The following is an 18,205-nucleotide window of genomic DNA, read 5'->3' as shown; positions in this document are numbered from 1 at the left end:
GCACTAGAAAGGGATGAAAAAAAGGAGAAATAAAGATGAAATCCCAAAAAAAACTCTGCAAGCCCTAGTTCTGTCACTAGTTTCTCTACAATTGTGGGGAATAATTTCCAAGATACAGAACATCACTGGCTGTCCCTCCCCAGGCACAACCACAGAGGGTGAGCCTGGCAGGTGCATAACTGCACAATACTGGGCAGCCCTACATCAGGCTATTATCCATGAAAACAGAGTTTGAGAAAAATGGCTCCTTCTCCTTCCTCCTCAACACCTCCACTGCTGAGATGGCAGACCCTGTGCTTTCCTCTGAGCAGCTGAGAACAGAGTCCCAGCTGAGCCTGCAGCCCTCAAGGCAGCAGTCACCTTTTGTGATGTTAACCTCACGGATGCTGTAGCCCTCGCGCAGCCGGACGGACACAATGCTCACGAGGTCGGCGTGCACCTCCTTCTCCGTGTGCTTCTTCCTCCGCATGGCCAGCGCAGGGTTGCTGCTGGCAGACACCAGGTGCTCATTGAACAGCCTGTGCTGGGACACTGCAAATGGCAGAGATGGCTTTGTGAGGGAGCAGCTCCCCTGAGCCCCATCCTGTAGCAACAGGCCTCCCCGAGCACTTCATAAAAGCTGCCAGGAACACTTGCTCGCCTGAGGAACAGTACATCCTTCAGGCACCACCAACACCCACTCATGATTCTGCAATACAGCAAACAGGTTCATTAGTGCGGCCAAGAGGCCTGGGAAAGGGACAGGGTGGGGTGCCAGGCACTGCTTCCTCTCAGACAAATTTTGTGACAAGGCACACATTGGAATTCCACATTCAGCCTAGACAGGCAGAAACTGCACATCTGTTTCAACAGTCACACAGGAGCTTTGGGGCTTTATCAATTTCCCTGGAAAACTCTGAGTTCCCAGGTGCTTTTAAAAAGGTATCAGGATGTGGAGCTTAAATCACTAACATCTGATCTTTTTAAGATTCAACATTTCCAAGTCCCAAGCCAGCTCTCTTCAAACTTGCCAGTTTATGTGGCTTCTGCTGCCAAGTTACAGAAAGAGCAGATGGCACCCACATATCACGGGGACATGGAAGGGTGTTTCCAAGTCTTACTGGTAACTAAACTAATCTCTCCTGGCACACTCTCAGTCACTAACAGTCACAAAGTAAGAACAACCAGGAGAGGCATTTGGGACAGTTCTCAGGGGTCTAGTTTATCAATCCAAACTACCATCTGCAAGCCCTGCTAGGATAAGCTCTCCAGAACATCCCCACCTGAGAGCTAGCCAGTGTGCACAGAAGGGTGGGCAAGAGCTTCTGAACTCCTCCAAGTCCCAACCCAGCGGGCCTAACTGCAGATTGCTAAGCCAGGGGAATGATGGAAAACGGGACTTTTTTTTTCCCTGGTCCACCCAATTCCTGGAACCAGGAGGGGATTCACAGGTGAGGCTGTGTGACTGATTGTGCCCACAGCCTATAGAAGTTATGACAAGGGAGAGTATCAGCATAACCAAGCCTGGGGAGTCACCCCAAAGAGAGGTGCTGCAAGACATCCATCAACTGGAACAAGAACATGCACATTCCTCACCACAGTAATATTCTGGATTCAGGGATTCCCCAGTACGCAGAAAGGAGTACAGCAGAAATGCCTTGTGATACACATTCAGGTCCAGGCTCAGGGGATCCAGCTCAGGGCACGTGGAGAGGTAAGCACCAAAAGTGGCCATGGCGATGAATTTCATCAGTTCCACATTGGGAACATGGCCAAAGCTGCAATCATAGGAGTAGACACCGCCCACCTATGGGATGGATAAAGGGGACACCTGAGAGAGAACAGCAGTGCTGAGAACAAAGCAGACGGCTGGTCAAGGACTCAAACAGGCAGAGAAGGCCCCCACTTCTCCTCTGGAGGTAAATGCCACCAGCCTCCCTCTGGTACCCACACTGGCAGGTACCAGTAGACTTACCTGCACAAAGGAGCAGGCCACAGTGCCACTGCGCAGCTGGTTGAGTAAAGTCTCGCACACAGCCACGTCGGGGACACTGGTCACACCATCCGTAATTATTATAATACCTGTAAACAAGGCAGCGTCTTAGTGCACCTTCCATCTCAAACAGATATCATTCTCCCAGTAAATCCGAAAGACAAAGTTTAGGCAGGGCAAAAGTAGAAGGAAAATCCTGAGGCTGGTTTAGAGCTTCTAAAGCACTATGGAGCTCGCAAACCTCATGATTAGGTATAGCACAGCACACAGAAAGGGCACAGCTCTTCACACCCCAGGTTGCCCTGAGCAACAGCCACAGCTGCACTGTCTCACAACCTCCCCAACACTGACACAGGGCACTTGGCACAGTGTAGTCCTCCCCATTCCCCCCGCCACAATTTGCCCCCAGAATGCAGAGCAAATGTCTCTTGAAATTTCATCCCTAACAGAAAGGTCCATGCACACACCAGCCCTTAGAAAATTAACCTCAGCCTACAGCAGGAGGAATACAGCCCTTCTCAAACAACCAGGCAAACCTTAACCCCGAGGACGCAGCCAACCTGCGCTGGAGTTGGAGGGCAGCAGCTGCAGGGCCAGGATCCCCTGCCGGACCATGCTGACCAGGCCAACGTCAGCAGTGACCACAGACACACTGGGCTTCCTCCCAGATGACTCCTGCACATCACCAGGGCTGTCTTGGCTCAGGGGGGATAAATCCACCTGGAAAAGTAAAAAACAAAAGTCACAAGGCCCCATGGGGCGGATTTCAGCTCAGCTCTAGTTCTCGCTCTTCCAAACACCTTCAGTCTGGCAGTCCCACGGTACTCTGGAGCACAGCAGCAGACTCCATTTGTAGCTTTAACTTCCAGGTGCCATTAAAATCCTAGTCACTAGGGCCCCTTAGAACAGCTGGGCAAGGCTGCTTGAAGGTGGAGGGACAGCATGCTCAGAGCTTCATACTAAGCTGATTTCTCATAGAAGGGGAAATATGAGACACTTTGGGCTCACTAAAACTCCTGAGTGGAGCAAAGCAGTTCCTAGTTAAAGAGATGGTGAATACCTTTTTCTCCCCATCATTTAGTAGAAGCCACAGCTATTCAGCATTTACTCAATCTATTATATTCAGCCCAAAAACACTGTAGAGAGAGAGGCAGAGGCAGCTATGTCTCATTTGTGAAGCTCTGCAGCAGAGGGAGCAAGGAGCCTCACAAAGTCTAGTGCCTATGCATTTAACTCAAATGGCCCTTGTTATGCAGTGTTGATATAAACAAAAGCAGGTAGGCTTCTGCATCTTCTATGAAAAATACCCCCTAGGCAAAGCCTGAAATTTGTATAATTACACCAGTGAAAAACCTACTGTATTCACAGTCCCTTAATCCCCACAGGGCTCTGGCAGTTCAACCTTGTAATAAAATATAGCTTCATTTTTACTGTTAATGCAGAAAATGGCCGAGACCCCCCCGCCTACAAAGCTACAGATGATCAGAGCTGGGAAAATAAAACTAGAACTAAACTTTTGCTATGCACAAATGGGAGCGGTCTCTGCCTGTGAGCAAAATATATTGACTGTCCATCACTTTAATTTGCCAGATGCCTTAAATTCAGACACTTGTTAACAAGGATACAGCTAGTGCAACTTCAAAAGTGAAAGAAGTTTCAGTCCCTGCCCTTCCCCTGGGGCCTCCCACCTCCACCCCACAGCCTGTGGCAGGACTCACCAGTCCCTCTGGCCTGCAAGAGCGTCTCTCTGCCATTTGCATGGAAGAAGTTACAGGGTAGTTTACCATGAGAGAAATATTGCATCAAGCAGGAATGCATACAAAGCACTGGAAAAACACCATCTGGACTCACCAGTCGAGGTATTTACTTCTGGCAATCTACTTTCTGCTTCAGGACTGGCAGTTTAATCATTGAAACATATAAATTTCAGCTAAATATGAGATTCCAAGCACTTCAGATGTGCAACTGCAATACATCACCAGTAGCCTCCTGGTCATCTGATTTTGGGACTTTTTTTTTTTTCCCTTTTTGCCCAAACTCTAATAACTAATGCTAACTAAGGACTAAATAACCTCAGCCAGACCAGCAATGACTCTGATGGCAAGAAGATCAAAAGCAGCATGGCCAGCAGGTCAAGGGAGGTGATCTTTAAATGACCCTTCCAACCGAGACCATACTAGGACTCTATAATTAATTTGCTGATACATATATCCATGGTTACTAAGCAGTACCTGTCACAGATTTCAGGGACTGCTTGAAAAAACTGGCTGTTTATTCAGCTTTGTGGCCAGGTTTCATGGTAACAAGGAAGTATTTTCATTCAAGAAATGTAACAAGGACTAAGGGCATATTTACAGCTATTTACAGATTATTTATATGGACATAATCACCTCTTCCACCATCTTCTTTGGAGAGAAAGCACATCCTACCATTACTCCCGTGATATACAGTCAGGCCATCTTACTGCACATTAACTTTGGGGAAGGTAACCATCCTCACCAGTCCTTCTAAACACTTAATGGTTCTGCTTCCTCAGTGTTCACGTCTCATTACTGGATCCCACCAACTCCTCAGTTGTTCCCTCTGCAGACCTATGGTGTTCTACTTCTTGCCACTCCACTTCAGAGGGGCCTCAGAGTGCCCGTCTCCAGGAAGCCAAGAGAGCCCAACTACCTCTGCCCTCCTTACCTGTGGTTTGGGTTCATACTGCTGCTGAAGCATCTCTGCCACTTTGTTTTCAAAGGCACAGAGCTGTGTGTAAACTTGGTGCAGGAAGGCCTCACGCTTCGTCTCATCCAGCTGACAGCCCTGGAACAGTACCTGGCCCAAGGATACACATGTCAGACATCAAGTTAAGATTTTATAGCACCAGCCCCCAAGATGGTACACAGGAACACAGCTCTGCACAGTGAAGGTCAAACACGTCCCTGAAAAAGCACAGGTACAGCTCAGGCCACTTTCTCTCTGTTCCTGCTCAAAAGCAACTGCCTGTAAGCAGTGGTACCTCATGGCACCTGCTGTGCATCCCACAGCAGACACTTATGTAACACTTTGGGAAATCTCCTTTTTGGGCAAGAAACTTCTACTTCACTTGACTTTCTCCAGGATAAGTAGTTATTAGGAGAAAGTGATGTGGGATCATTGTTAGAAACCATTAACTGTAGTCTGATGCTTCTAAGGAAGGCCTGTTTGTTCTAATCTACCTCACCTATAGACTGATCAAATTATCTTCCAAAGGGAACAGCAAATTGAAATACAGAAAAGAAACAGTTAGAGTGGACACTACAAAAGAGGCTGAGCCATGTGACAGAGTAAGCCTGCCACCACAGAAACTCCCCAGGGTGAGAGGCATGACGCCTGTGTTTACAGGTGTCACCCTGGTACAGGCAATCTCTCTCCACAACCAGACACAAAGAAGATGCAACATGCAAAGACCTCAGCAGATTGGTGGAGTGCTACATGTTATCCACATTCCCTTGGCCTCATATGGGCAAGACCTCATAGTGACACAGGAGAAATAAATGATTACCACAGACAGTCTTCCCCCGATGAGTGATACACACAAACACCTTTTCCTCCATAAAAGAAACATAATTATCCAGTTGTACCCAGAGATCACAGTTCATGGCCTCATACACAAAGTGGGAACTTAGAGAGGTCCAAGAAGAAAAATGTAGCAACTTCAGAGCGCTCAATACAGTGTAAACAGGGGAGACACTGAGGCACAGCATTATGGTCCGCAGAATTACTGGACAAGATGACACATAAAACGTCAATGGCAAATGGAGAAATTCCTGCTACACCTACTCCAGTAGCACCTCAGAACAGACCAAAGTGATGGCCACACTCCTCAGGTACAAAACAAACCCTGGCAGACGGCTTAGGCATGGAGGGCTGAGGAAGGGGAGGGAAGGAACAAGCATAGACTAACAGGCTCCTCCTGTTACTACACTCTTCTCCTGGTATTAGCAAAGGGATGAAATACACCACCATAAACACATAAGTTGTGTGAAAATACCGTAAGGTGGAAGAGATCAAGGATGGACTTCAAAAACAACACTGGCCCCATAAACCAGACTCGAATTTATTAAACAGACCTGCCCTGACACAAGTAAAATCTCACTGATAAATCTCAATACTGCTCCCTCCAGCAAGAAGCATATGCAGACCAGTGCAAAAAGAACAAAGTTTGTAGAAAGAGGCAATTATCTTTGAATTAACCACTCCTACAGAGCTAGAACAGGCAGACAAGCTTTTGGTCATACAAGCTCTTCTTGAATGCTTCAAGCTAATTAAAACAGGCAAAAATAATTAATCAACAGAAATTAAAAACAAAAACAACCCCCAAACAACAAAACAAGAGCAACAACAATTTCAACATGAGGCAAATACTCCCTGTGGCCCAATTTTAAGATCATGCCTGAGGGCAGCATTCTCCAGAGAAACACCTGCTTCCTGCCCAGGAAGGAGAAGTTGCTCACACACACTTCTGCATCATGACAGGCCACGTGTTTTAGCAAGACAAGCCTGCAGCACCACAGAGCCCAGCTGCCACCTGCCCCGCTTTCCCTGCGCTCACAGGACACCCACACAACACAGTGAGCTGCTCACACTGTGCCAAGGGAGAGCCTGAACTTTACCTGGTGGGACTGCAGGCCAATGATGGAGGAATACACCTGGATGGTGACAAAGATTTCTGGCTGGTAGATAATGTCTGAACCAGGGATACGAAAGGGTCTTAACAATCCCACCAAGCATCGGGAAAGGGCATGGAACACTTCATCAAAAATTATCTCCCCCGTTGAGTCATCCTACAAAAACAGAGAAAGGGAACAGCTTTTTCATCTTCTAGGACCTTCAGTCTCATTGTTGGTTGTCCCACTCCGCAGAGCCAACAGCAAACATCCTTCTGCAACGGCAGCTAGTTTAAAGTGACAACTCCTGTAAACAGAAGTCACACATTAAGCATCCAATGGAGAAACAAGATATGCCATTAAGTTTCCAGCCAGGGGCCAAGCATGGTTCCCTCCTGGGAAAAGCAAGACTTCTGCAAAAGTTCAGACAGACACTGAGAGCAATAAGCCTTTTCTCAGCAAATAGAAACAGGTTTCTGTTTTAATGCAAGACACCCCAGAGAGAGGCAGTTTCTGCTCTTACCACAATCCCCGTGGAAGGGCTCAGGTCAAGCTCAATCACAAATCGGTACTGACGGGCCAGGAAGGTGACCCGTGTAGAGGGGACGAGGAGGTAGGGCCTGGGCTGGACCGGCTCGTCTGGCTGCCACCCATTAGGCAGGATGCTGAGAACATCAAGCTCATTTTCTGACTTCACCTGCCAGAACAAGCAAACGGTACATGAGAGAACATCAAGCCACATCAAAGGAAGAACCAAAGAAAGGAATGGGGCCCAAATGCTCTGCAGGGTGCAGGTGCTGCTGAGTGGTGCAGCACCAGGCGCGGTGACACCATCCATCCCCGAGCACCAACTCACCAGCTCGGGCTCGGGCACGGCCCGGATGACCTGGTGCAGGCGGCTGAGGACCCAGGCGAGCCGCACGTTGCGGGAGATGCGATAGTCCTTTTTCATCAGGAGGAATACGTGCCCTGCCTCCTCCACCTGCGGCGGGAGCACAGCGGCACAGGTCACCTCCGGAGCAGCCCCGGACAGCGCCCGCGCCGCCGCTCACCCCGGGCCGCTCCGGCCCCACTGCTCCCCATGGCGGCCGCGTCCCCCGCGCCCGCCTCTCGGACCAGCCCAGCCCGGCCCGCTCCGCTCCCCCGGCCCCGGTGCCCCGGCCCCGCTCCCACCTCCCCGTCAGGCCGCTCGGCCGCCGCCATGTCCGCGCAGCCCCGCCCCGGAACTGCCTCTCCCCCGGGACACCGGGGCGGGGCCGCGGCCGCCATCGCCGCCGCCATGCAGGTGAGGGCCGCGGGGAGCGGGGCCGGGCGGCTCCGCGGGGCCCGAGCCCGCCCGGGGCTGGGACAGCCGGGCCGGGCCGGGCCGGGCCGGGCCGGGCGGGGGGAGCAGCCGGAGCGCTGCTCTGCTGCGCAACAGCCCCGGCGTGGTGCACGGCTGTGGGGTGAGCGTGTGCGCGGCTGAGTGCCCCGGCCCCGCTTGAAGGAAATGTCGTTAATGAGAGAAGAACCTAATTACTTTATTAAGTGCTGTGAATTTGTAGCATCCGTACTGTCCAAAGCAAAGAGCGTTAATGACAGGTAACAGGCTGTAAAGATCCGCCTCCTTTGCTTTGTTTGAAAGCGCAGCTGGCTGGCCTCATACTGATCTCCTGGTTGTCCTGCTGGAAAAGAAAGTGAGAACGGATTGTCTCGCTGTTCGTCACTTATAGCATTTGTTACATTGTCTCTCCTTGTTTCAGCCACTTACTCGTACCAGTCTATTTACTGTTTTTTCACTGGGTCGGTTTTTTGGGGTTTTTTTGGAACTGAATATTCTTCGTGATCCTCCTTGCCTTTATTAGTATGTATTCCTACTCTATTCCTTTTCAGGTAGGGGGACAAGAGCGACGTGTAATATTCGAGATGCAAAGGAAGCATGCATTTATGCCGTGACACAATGATGCTTAGTTTATGTTGTTTTCCTAATAACTCCTGTGGTGGCTTTTACTTCCTTGGCTGCCTTTCCAGCATTGGGCAGATGTTTTCATGGATTACCCTCAGATAATACTGAGATCTTGTTGTTGAGTTACAACGTTATCAGCTCAGATAATGTCACTGTGTACAGAAAGTCATAGGGTTTTTTCCCCCTTTGTTTTGCCAGTCAGGATTTTCCCCCTTTGTTTTGCCACCTGCATTACCTTTACCTACTCTGAGTTTCACCTTTACTTCTCAGTTGCTCTGTACCAGGAGTTCGTTCAGAACCCCTACCATATGCCCTATCTTTTCTACCTTGGGCCAGTTTAACATTGCTTACAGACTCCTCAAAGTGTCCTCTTGGAGAGGCACAGCATTCCTGGAATCACTAGTCAGTCTTATTATATGCTTATTGCACTGCTTGCATCTGCTTCCAGCTCCTAATGGCTTTGGGAAGAGCCTAGGTGTAGGAGCATCGTTGGGAAGGAGGGCTGGAGTGCACTGCTGCCGTGAGAGTGCTCCTTGTGCAGTGGGGTTTCATTCATCCTCTTGAGGGCTTCTTGGATAAGCACAGGCCAGGGCCAGGGGATTTGCCATGGATGCATGTGCCTGGCACCTCTGCAGTATAAAACACTGGCTATCAGCCCAGCTTGCAACCTAGGCAGTAGTTAACCTCCTTGCACGAGCACAGTGCACACAAACTATTGCAGGCACATTTCTTAATTGGGCAGGAGCTGACTAGTCCTGTTGCAAGATGAAGGAGAGTGCCTTTATCTCTCCGTGGAACAGCCAGCAGCAATCTGTTCCATGAATCCACTCCATGGACTGGGGATCAAAGTGGACTGGGATCCATGGACTGGGGATTAAAGGGTTGATTCAGGTGTTTTTTCTAAGGTGGTTACACTGAAATGAAGTCCCATCAGTGATTACTGACTTGTCAGAGTACAATTAAAATAGAATAATGTTTTGTTATCATGAACATGGAAGGTGCCTGATAATCTTTCCATGAAGCTTACACTGCTCACACTGGGTCAGTGTATTTGAACAGAGCAACAACAAACCCCATAGCAAGCATGCCAACAGCCTGAGTCACTCTATCAGCTTTCCTAATCGGTATTCCCTTTCTTTTATTTGATTGCTGTGTCCCACCCTCCTCATGGATTATTATTCTACGGTTCTCAACTTACACGAGCAGTTCCTTAGGGCTGGGACTTTAATTATGTTTTGCGCAATGCTGTAGTATGAGTAAGTTAGAGTAGATAAGGGGTTAGAGGGTTTTTGCAAGAATCAAGGACATGCCTTGATGTCTTTGGCAACACATCCCCAGTCCTGACACTTTATCTGTCACCATCCTCCCTCACCCGGAAGGGGATGTCAGTGGTGAAGATTTCTTAAACAATGTAATCCCAGCAAAAGGCAGGAGGTGAGGTGTGGGTATGGCACCAGTCTGTGTCACAGCAGGGCCTCCCGCAGCCCTGGGGCACAAGGCCAGTAAAAGCTGCCAGTTCCCTTGGCAGCTGGAAGTGTCACGTGGGCAAAAGAAAGTAAAGAATGAGCTGAAGGGCACAAACTGGAGTCTTTAGTCCACAGTTCTGGTACTCATTTTGCAAAGACTGTTTTGGATGTAGACATCACAGCACCCACAGCTGCTGTCAGAAAAGGCTGAGGGAATGCTAATCTTCTTTGGTCTGGCTTAGCTGAAGTGGTTTATGGAGGTGGCCTGAGCTAAATTTGATGACTTTGCCGGTTGGGGTAAAAAGCAGATGCAGTGATGATGTCTTCACTACATTGATCTAGATCTTTAACAGGGCAGCTGGCCAAGCATTTGTCTCAGGTGCAGATCTCTTGCCTAAGTAGTCTGACCCAAGGGAAAGGGGTCAGTGAGAAATAATAGGATTTTTATCTCCAATGCCTCTGTTTCCTCTGAAAAGGAGACTGACTGTAGGACAGATTGGATCATGGATGCATGGGTGTGGATTCACAACGTCTTTGTCCTCCACCCTTGTCTGTCTTGCCTTTTTTTAGAGAGAGGAGAAGCAGCTAGAGCTGACCCTGGAGGCACTCATCAGTCAGGTGGCTGACCTGAAGAACTCCTTGGTCAGTTTTATCTACAAGCTGGAGAACGAGTATGACCGACTCACATGGTAAGGTGTCTCACTGTTGATCTCTGCCAGAGCTCTTCTGACATGGCTCAAAGGATTAATTAAAAAATATTAGCTACTTATCAATAGGTTTGAATTTTCTTTTTATATTTGTGCTCAAGGAACCACTACACATCTTCCACAAGAAAACCTGTTGAAATCCATTGCTTTCATGCTGTACAGTTTATAGTTTATAGTTAATGTTGCAGAAGGCAGGAGAACTGATGAATCCTGCACAGAGACCAAGCTGAAGAGGACCTCCTTGAAAAGATTATCAGTTATTTAGCTTCATTGTTTTTAAGTCTGGATAGCCAAGCTATAAATATTTTCTCTCCTGGCTTTGGGATGAAATTGTTTCTTAGACCTTGCTCCAGAGTTTCACTGGGAAAGGTAGTGACAAGGAAAGAAGTGCTTCTGTGTGTGTTACTGAAATCCCAAACAACTGCTACTTTCAGTGGTGCTGCTTGTAATGTCCTTGAGATATCTTCTGCATTTGAGCCATTTCCAGTAAGGATTGGGGTTTGTCCACACCTGCATATTCAGCCCTAGGTTTTACTGCTTATTATCTGGAGTAGACTGATTTGAGGACTAATAGTGTTGCTTCCTCACTCCTCAGTCATTTGAGTGAAGAAGAGAAATATGCCCTGTGTGGCATCCCCTTTCTATCTTCCATCTTCTTTATTTGCTTTTCCAGGCCTTCAGTTCTGGACAGCTTTGCCTTGCTCTCAGGACAGCTGAACACCCTGAATAAAGTGCTAAAGCATGAGAAGACCCCACTTCTGCGAAACCAGGTGATCATCCCCCTAGTGCTGTCTCCAGACCGCGATGAGGAGATCATGGTAAGACACGTCCCTTGAGTATCAGATAGTCCTTGAGTGCCTGAGCATTCAGCTGGGCATTCCTCAGTTCTGGGTGTAAAGGAAGAAAGAGCAACAAGTACTTCTGTCTGAGAGCTGCTTTGCTGTGGGGTTTTTCACCTACAAACACTTGCACTGGATGCAATTTACAGAAGGTGTTCCTGTCAATAAATATGTTGCTGTTACTAAACAGGCACAGTGCAAATTCTTAGGCAAGTTGTTGAAAGTTCCTGATGCTCCCCAGATCAAGGTTTCCCCTGTAGCCTTGTTCAGCACTGTGGCCTGTGCCCCAGTCTGGAGAAGGAGGCTCTGAGTGAGGCTTGTCCCATATTGCAGCGGCAGACCGAGGGACGTGTGCCGGTGTTCAGCCACGAGGTCGTGCCCGACCATCTTCGAACTAAGCCTGACCCTGAGGTGGAGGAGCAGGAGAAGCAGCTGATCACAGATGCAGCTCGAATTAGCCCTGATGCAGCACAGGTAGGTAAAGAAGACTTTGATACTTCTGCCTCTTATCCCTAGGGCACAAGATGCCCTTTAACTGCTTCCTTCACCCTTCCATTTGGCAGTTTTCTTTTTCTTCTGTGTCCTTTTCTGTCTGAGATTTCTCCCACTGACCCTAGCCTGAGGTTTGGTTTTCTACACAGTTTCGCAAGGGTACCCAGCTCTCTGGCTGTTCACAGGAGGTGCCATCCAACCAGTCAGAGGCAAAGGCTATCCCATCCCCACAGTGCTCTCCTGCATGTATTAGCACTGGGCACTCTAGGCTCAGCTACCAAAACACATTTGGTTACACAGATCCTGGGAAGGGAAAGCTTGTTCATTTATCTTGCTGATTTGTACTGAGCTGGAGGTATCCTGGCAGCTTCTGACAGTTTTCATTTTGCAGAAACAGATCCAAAGTCTGAACAAAATGTGCTCAAATTTGCTGGAGAAAATCAGTAAGGAGGAACGTGAATCTGAAAGTGGAGGTATGTCACTGAGGTGGAAGTGGGCTACAGGGTTCAAGCTGCAGACTTGAGAGAGTAGAGGCAAAATAGGTGTATTGGAGAGCCTGAAGTTTGGGGGACACAGTTGAGCAGCATAAATGAAAACATTCCAGAAGATGCAAGATTGGCTGTCCCCAAAATTGGAGCCCCCTAATTTGAGAAGGGAGCAGGTGGGTGCCATATGTCTTCCTTGTGTGACCTATGCATGGTGGGAAGATCACTCCAACCCTTTGACATATCCCCCTTTGAGGAGGTGATAAGTATCTGCCAAGAAAACTTCCTAATCAACTTCAGTTAATCAAAATAGCTGTGAAAATGCAGCAGCAGCAAATGAGAAAGTCTTAAGCTATGTTCTGAAGGAGTCTACATGGTGGCAGGTTCTTGTGTGGTCCTGTCTAGGTAATGGGTGCTTCAGACTCATGGCCAACCTTTTCTGCTTGTGGTGTTCACTATTCCCAGGAGTGCCACACTACTCATAAAGGCAGTGGCATTGTTTTTACTGTCATCTTTGACACGGAACCTGAGAACAGGTTCTGTCTAGTATCTGGGATTAACAGTGTAACTGGGCACATGTGTGGCGCAAAAACTTGCAGACACCGTGTTGTTTATGAGCCTCCAAAAGGGGGTGTTGCTATTGTTTGTCTGAATCACAGTGCTTGTTAGCTGCCATAGGATTCAGCATGCAGTAGCCTTTAGTGGGGTGTGGAGGAGTTAGCTCACTCTATCCTCCTTCCATGAGCAGATTATGCCCTGCTCTCAGTGAAAACACTCTTGGATCACCAGTGTCCACTGATTTTGCAGCTCCTTTGACCTTGCTGAGACTCTTGGAGGACAGCCTGTAAGAAACTCATCTCTATTGCATGCACTAAAGTAGCTGAAACGTAAATTCAGAACCAGCTATGCTACTTTTTAGATTGCCAAATCTAAAAATAACTTCCAACATAACTTCTTTTTTTACAGGTTTACGACAGAACAAGCAGACCTTCAACCCTGCAGATACCAATGCACTGGTAGCAGCTGTAGCCTTTGGGAAAGGGCTGTCAAATAGGAGACCTCCAGGCTCTGGGGCATCTGTGCAGTCGGGCCAGCCAGGAGCTGGTGCCATCATTGCAGGTGCTTCAGGCATGCAGCAGGTTCCAATGACAGGTGCACCAGCTCAGCAGCAGCCAATGCTGGCAGGAGTGCAGATGACACCAGCAGGACAGCCAGGTAAAGTTCCATATCTGAGATCAGTTGAAATCCAGGGACCAAGAAAGACAAATGCAAGTGTAGACATTCTTCCCCAGTCACCTTTTAGATGTGACTAAGTATGAGGTTCTTTTCTGGCCCTAATAACATGAGTCAGGTGTAATAGAGGAGTAATTCCTGTTTTAAATTGGCTCACAGGGTGAGGTGGATCCCAGCCAACCAGCTTCAGCTTCTTAACTCCCACTACAATACTATTTTAATAGACTTAGTGAACATAGGAATCAGTATGGAGGGAGATGACAGTGTAGTTTTCAGGGGTTTGTACTGGGGGTTTTCCTGTGAAATTTAAGATGTGTAATAGATAGGTAATAAAGTGGGAAAATTTGATGATAATGAGTTATTTAGGGTAAGAAAAAAAAGTTCTGTACAAAGGTAGGATTTCCTATACAAAGCAACTTTGCTTAATAGCAGTAGATGACATTTGCATTGAATATGAAGTGAAATACATAGGCATAGAAATTTGACTGTACACATCCAGCACCTGGACTCTAACCTAGTTACTCGTATTTGTGAAATTCATCTATGATAAAAGAGTTCTGTAAAGGCAATACAATTGGGAGTTCAGTTGGGGCAGAAATGAAAACCAAATGCTAGGGATTTCTAGAAAAGGAGCTGAGAAACCGAGGTTGTCTTAAGGCCATTCTGTAAATCCACTGGGCACCTACACCTGCAGTATTATGGGCAGTTCTGATATCTTCTCATCTAATGGGCATAGCTTTGGGCTAGGGAGAAGAAACTGGAAGCTTATAAAATCCCAAATTATATACAGCAGGCAAATGAGAAATGATTGTTCATTGTCTCCCGTGATACAGAAGGATTGGTGAAAGTGCACCAATCAAAATGTGGGCTTTTAGATTTGGATCAAAAAGGGGATATTTTTCTGAATACTAAATGATTACACTGTAGAGCACATTGCCTAGTGTGTGATAGGCAGATGATGTTTATATGAGATGGAAAAATAAGTACATAGACTTCTGGATGAAAAATCAGTCAACATCTAATTCTGAGGATACCAACTCTGATTCCATGACCCTGAGTCACAATATGTTAGAAGCAGAATTTAGGTATTCTGCAGGGCTATCATTGCAGGCTTGCCCTGTTCTGGTATTCCTCCTTAAAAATCCTCTGCTGTCAGGACTGGGTTTGGCCTGGGGGACCAACAGGCTAACCCTGTACTGTCAGAATATTTCTGTTAATTGTGATTTGGGATATCCGATATCCTAATTGGTGTTTTCTTGCCTATATAATGAGTGTTGTTCAGATGTGTACTTGAGCAACATTATTGATCATAGTTACAGTATGTATTTATGTAAGAAAGACATATCCACTGTAATTTGGTAACAAAGAAGACCTCAGGTGATTCCTGGCTGAATACCCAGAGACACTGTATCCAGGGTGGGGACACAGTCACTCCTGTAGGCCAAGCAGAGTGCACTGCTAAGGAGAGCACTTGTCCAGCCTGTGTGATGGGGAAAGTACCTCATGGTAAGAGCAGCTACAATGGGTTTTGGCAAAGGTCACTATTCTGCTTTTGATAATGTCCATAGCTGAGGCTGAAAGAATACAAAAACAAAGTGTATCTTGATCACAGTTGTTTTTTAGGGATTTTAAGGCAGAGTTTGGTTTGATACCATTGGGTACAGTAGCCATTAGTTTCTGCAGTTCCTATTTGAATTACGGTTTTGACTTCTACAACACTTATGGCAGTATGTCCCACAGCTTTGTCACATTTTGCTTAAAATCTTTTCTATGTCTAAATATTCTGCTTGATAATTTGATTGCATTTTTCTTTTGTACCCATGTTGTGAGAAATGGTGAATAATCATTCCTCGGTTACCTTCTCCATACTAGTTTTCATGTTTTGAAAATCTGTCACGTCTCCTTCCTTTGTCTATTTTTAGATATTTTTCCCTTAGCTACGTCCTATTCTCTTTAATATGATTTCATGTGAAAATTATAACTTGGACCATCCTTTTCACTCTTACACGCATTTTTCCTGGTTGTTCTCAAGACTGGGAACACCACAACCACTCACAGTGTCTCAGATGTGGGTGAACCAATACATTTCCGTTCACTGTTGCTTTTGGAGTGATATCTAACAGTATTTGTCTCCTGTGATGTCTATCAGTTACCTGTCTACTCATTGCTGGCAATGACCCACTATGGATATGTTTGAGAAAGTTTAATAATCTTTATTGTTTTAGGCTTTTGCTTATCAAATCTTTTCTTGTCCTGCTGCACTGTAATTTTAACTTTCAGAAGTTATCTCTTTTTTTCCTGCTTCAATTTTAAGACACTGAAGGAGTGTTTTTTGAATATCCCTCTGTGCTGCTCTTTAATCACTGTTTATTTTTCAGATCATCTTAGCTTTGTCTAGCACTCTACACTTACTGTAAGCTGCTAGTAAGATGTCTTTGAACACACTCCCATGTGAGATTGGTATCAGCAGAGAGTAATAGTGCCCAAGAGGTGGATGTGGTTACAAGAAATTAAGAAATCTGAGAGAGGCTTAGTAATTTAAATATACACCCTGACTATAAATAATGCTCCAGGGAAGGGGGTACAGATTATCTGAAATGGAAGTGGACACAGTCTGGGTTCTTCTGTGTGTGCTGCTGCCAGCAACTTCTATGAGACTAAGTCCACTACTCCTGTAGGAGCCTCCTGACAAAGATAAAGGCTTGCTGAGGATGAAAAAAGAATAGAATTGGAAGGGATAGCAGGGGAACACAGGAATTGTCAAGAAGATTTGTCAGTAGAGAAGGATGCTGATTTGTAGAAGAGATTGATCATGTAGGTCAGAAGCTGGAAGGTTCTGTAGCAAATGAGCTTGTTTTTTTTTTGAACCAAAAAAGCCCAGACAGGGTTGTTGTGAGTCTTGCATGCTCTTGAGCAAATGTCCTCTCGTATTGCTGATTTTGCACTGCTTTTTCTTTTTTCTCTCTCCAGGAAAAATGCCAAGTGGCATAAAAACAAATATAAAATCTGCCTCAATGCATCCATATCAGAGATGAGTTGAGATGAACCAGACCCGGGGAACAGCAACATTTGTTACTGCTGCAGGCCCCTCACCTGGATTCCTTCTAGGGCTTCCCAGTCCCTTCACATATCCACACACTATATCTGGGAAGACAGGGTTTATAAGGCCCTTCCTTGGATTTTATTTAGTGCTTGGTGGCGTGTGTGGAGCTGCACCTGGGCATGTCTCCTGGACACAAGTACTTCTCTGTTCAGCCAGAGCAGAGGACTTTGCTTGTGGTATTGATGCCATCTTCTCCAGGTCTGGCCTGGAGGAAAACTACCCTTTACCAATACAGAACCTGAAGGAGCTGCACAGAGCTCCTTGTTTCTGCTTGTTCACTTGGTGTGTTCTTTCTTTATTCCATCTTGTTTAATAAAGACCTTGTTATGCTCACTGTGAGACACTGGTGTCCATCTCTCGGGTCATATGGACTCTTGCTTCCTTTTGGGTAAGGCTATAGATCACCTCCAACCTAAACCACACTGAAAGTGTTGGAGGCCAAGTGCTGGAGCTCAGGTTTATGTGTAAAGGGGTGTAGTAGAGTGAGGCCGCAGGGTACAAACATAAGCAGCAAACATCTTGTGCATTAAAAACCAATTATGGCTATACCCCAGAAAGCAAAATTCTGGGAAGGACTATTTCAAGGCCCACAGCAAGAAGGCAGCACTTGAGGAACAGAAGCATAGAGCTTTTGTGTTCTGATGCTGCAGCAAATTCCAGCTGGATCTGATTTCACTTCCATGCTTCTCTGCTTCTGTTTTCTGTAAAGTTTCTTAGCTCTTCAGGATTAATTTATCACTTCAGAAAGGCATTTCAATGTGCCCAGGACTGTGACACTTCTGGATGGGCCAGGTTGTGAAGTCCAGCTCATTTCTCTTAGGAACCGGGCACTGTGAAGCCATCTCTGTTCTACTTTCTGCCCTTGAGCTGTAACATATAATCTGCCTAATGGGAGAGTCCTGTGAGACAAAAGGGTGGGAGCACATGCCCATGGAGCCTGTCAGTATGTACAACACCATCCTAAAGGACGAATGTCCTGCCCCTGGTTGCCCTTGCATGGACTTCCTTTTGACTTGTGTTGAAAGCCAGCAGTGTGTTTTACTTAATAGCGTCTGTCAGCAATCTTTGGGTGAGGAAATCTCCACTCAGCAGATACAGCCTGCAGCTGCTCCTGCACTGCTTGCCTCTGAGCTAATCAAATCCAGCTTAGTTGTGGAGGCTGTGAGCTGTTGTCCCAAAACAAAACCATCCACAAAGCTGTGACTAGGGCACTTATTGACCCATTTTGACATGCTGGCCCTTGAAAAGCACTGAACTGAGAAGTAGAAAGTTGAGCTGAAAGCACAAACAGCTTATACAATAGCAAAGCTGTTCCACTACAAATGAGTC

General features: G+C 46.8%; 2 protein-coding genes across 2 annotated transcripts in view; one reads left to right on the top strand and one right to left on the bottom strand.

Moving 5' to 3' along the window:
- SZT2 (SZT2 subunit of KICSTOR complex) overlaps window positions 1–7,809 on the bottom strand; it is a 53,624-nt gene extending 45,815 nt beyond the window's left edge. Inside the window, exons 1-9 of the mRNA XM_066192648.1 lie at window positions 7,780–7,809; window positions 7,463–7,588; window positions 7,130–7,303; window positions 6,613–6,783; window positions 4,661–4,792; window positions 2,533–2,692; window positions 1,955–2,061; window positions 1,576–1,786; window positions 361–531 (exon numbers count right to left, since the gene is read on the bottom strand). Coding sequence (XP_066048745.1) covers window positions 361–531; window positions 1,576–1,786; window positions 1,955–2,061; window positions 2,533–2,692; window positions 4,661–4,792; window positions 6,613–6,783; window positions 7,130–7,303; window positions 7,463–7,588; window positions 7,780–7,809 — 1,282 coding nt within the window. The remainder of the gene's footprint in view (window positions 1–360; window positions 532–1,575; window positions 1,787–1,954; window positions 2,062–2,532; window positions 2,693–4,660; window positions 4,793–6,612; window positions 6,784–7,129; window positions 7,304–7,462; window positions 7,589–7,779) is intronic.
- Window positions 7,810–7,852: 43 nt separating this feature from the next.
- Window positions 7,853–17,209, top strand: MED8 (mediator complex subunit 8). Its single transcript, XM_066192647.1, has 7 exons — window positions 7,853–7,891; window positions 10,588–10,706; window positions 11,398–11,542; window positions 11,897–12,037; window positions 12,447–12,528; window positions 13,507–13,755; window positions 16,744–17,209. The coding sequence occupies exons 1-7, from the start codon at window positions 7,886–7,888 to the stop codon at window positions 16,806–16,808; spliced, it is 807 nt and encodes a 268-aa protein (XP_066048744.1). The 5' UTR covers window positions 7,853–7,885; the 3' UTR covers window positions 16,809–17,209.
- The last annotated feature ends 996 nt before the right edge of the window (window positions 17,210–18,205 follow it).

This window comes from Chamaea fasciata, unplaced genomic scaffold, assembly GCF_029207755.1.
Source record: "Chamaea fasciata isolate MVZ Bird 193981 ecotype frontalis unplaced genomic scaffold, bChaFas1.0.hap1 SCAF_10, whole genome shotgun sequence".
Lineage (NCBI taxonomy): Eukaryota > Metazoa > Chordata > Aves > Passeriformes > Sylviidae > Chamaea > Chamaea fasciata.
This window is presented reverse-complemented; position numbering and strand designations above follow the sequence as displayed.

Coding starts and splice junctions, on each gene's coding strand:
- MED8 (XM_066192647.1), top strand. Junction 10,707..11,397: donor GAGTATGACCGACTCACATG/GTAAGGTGTCTC, acceptor TTGCTTTTCCAG/GCCTTCAGTTCTGGACAGCT. Junction 12,038..12,446: donor TTAGCCCTGATGCAGCACAG/GTAGGTAAAGAA, acceptor TTCATTTTGCAG/AAACAGATCCAAAGTCTGAA.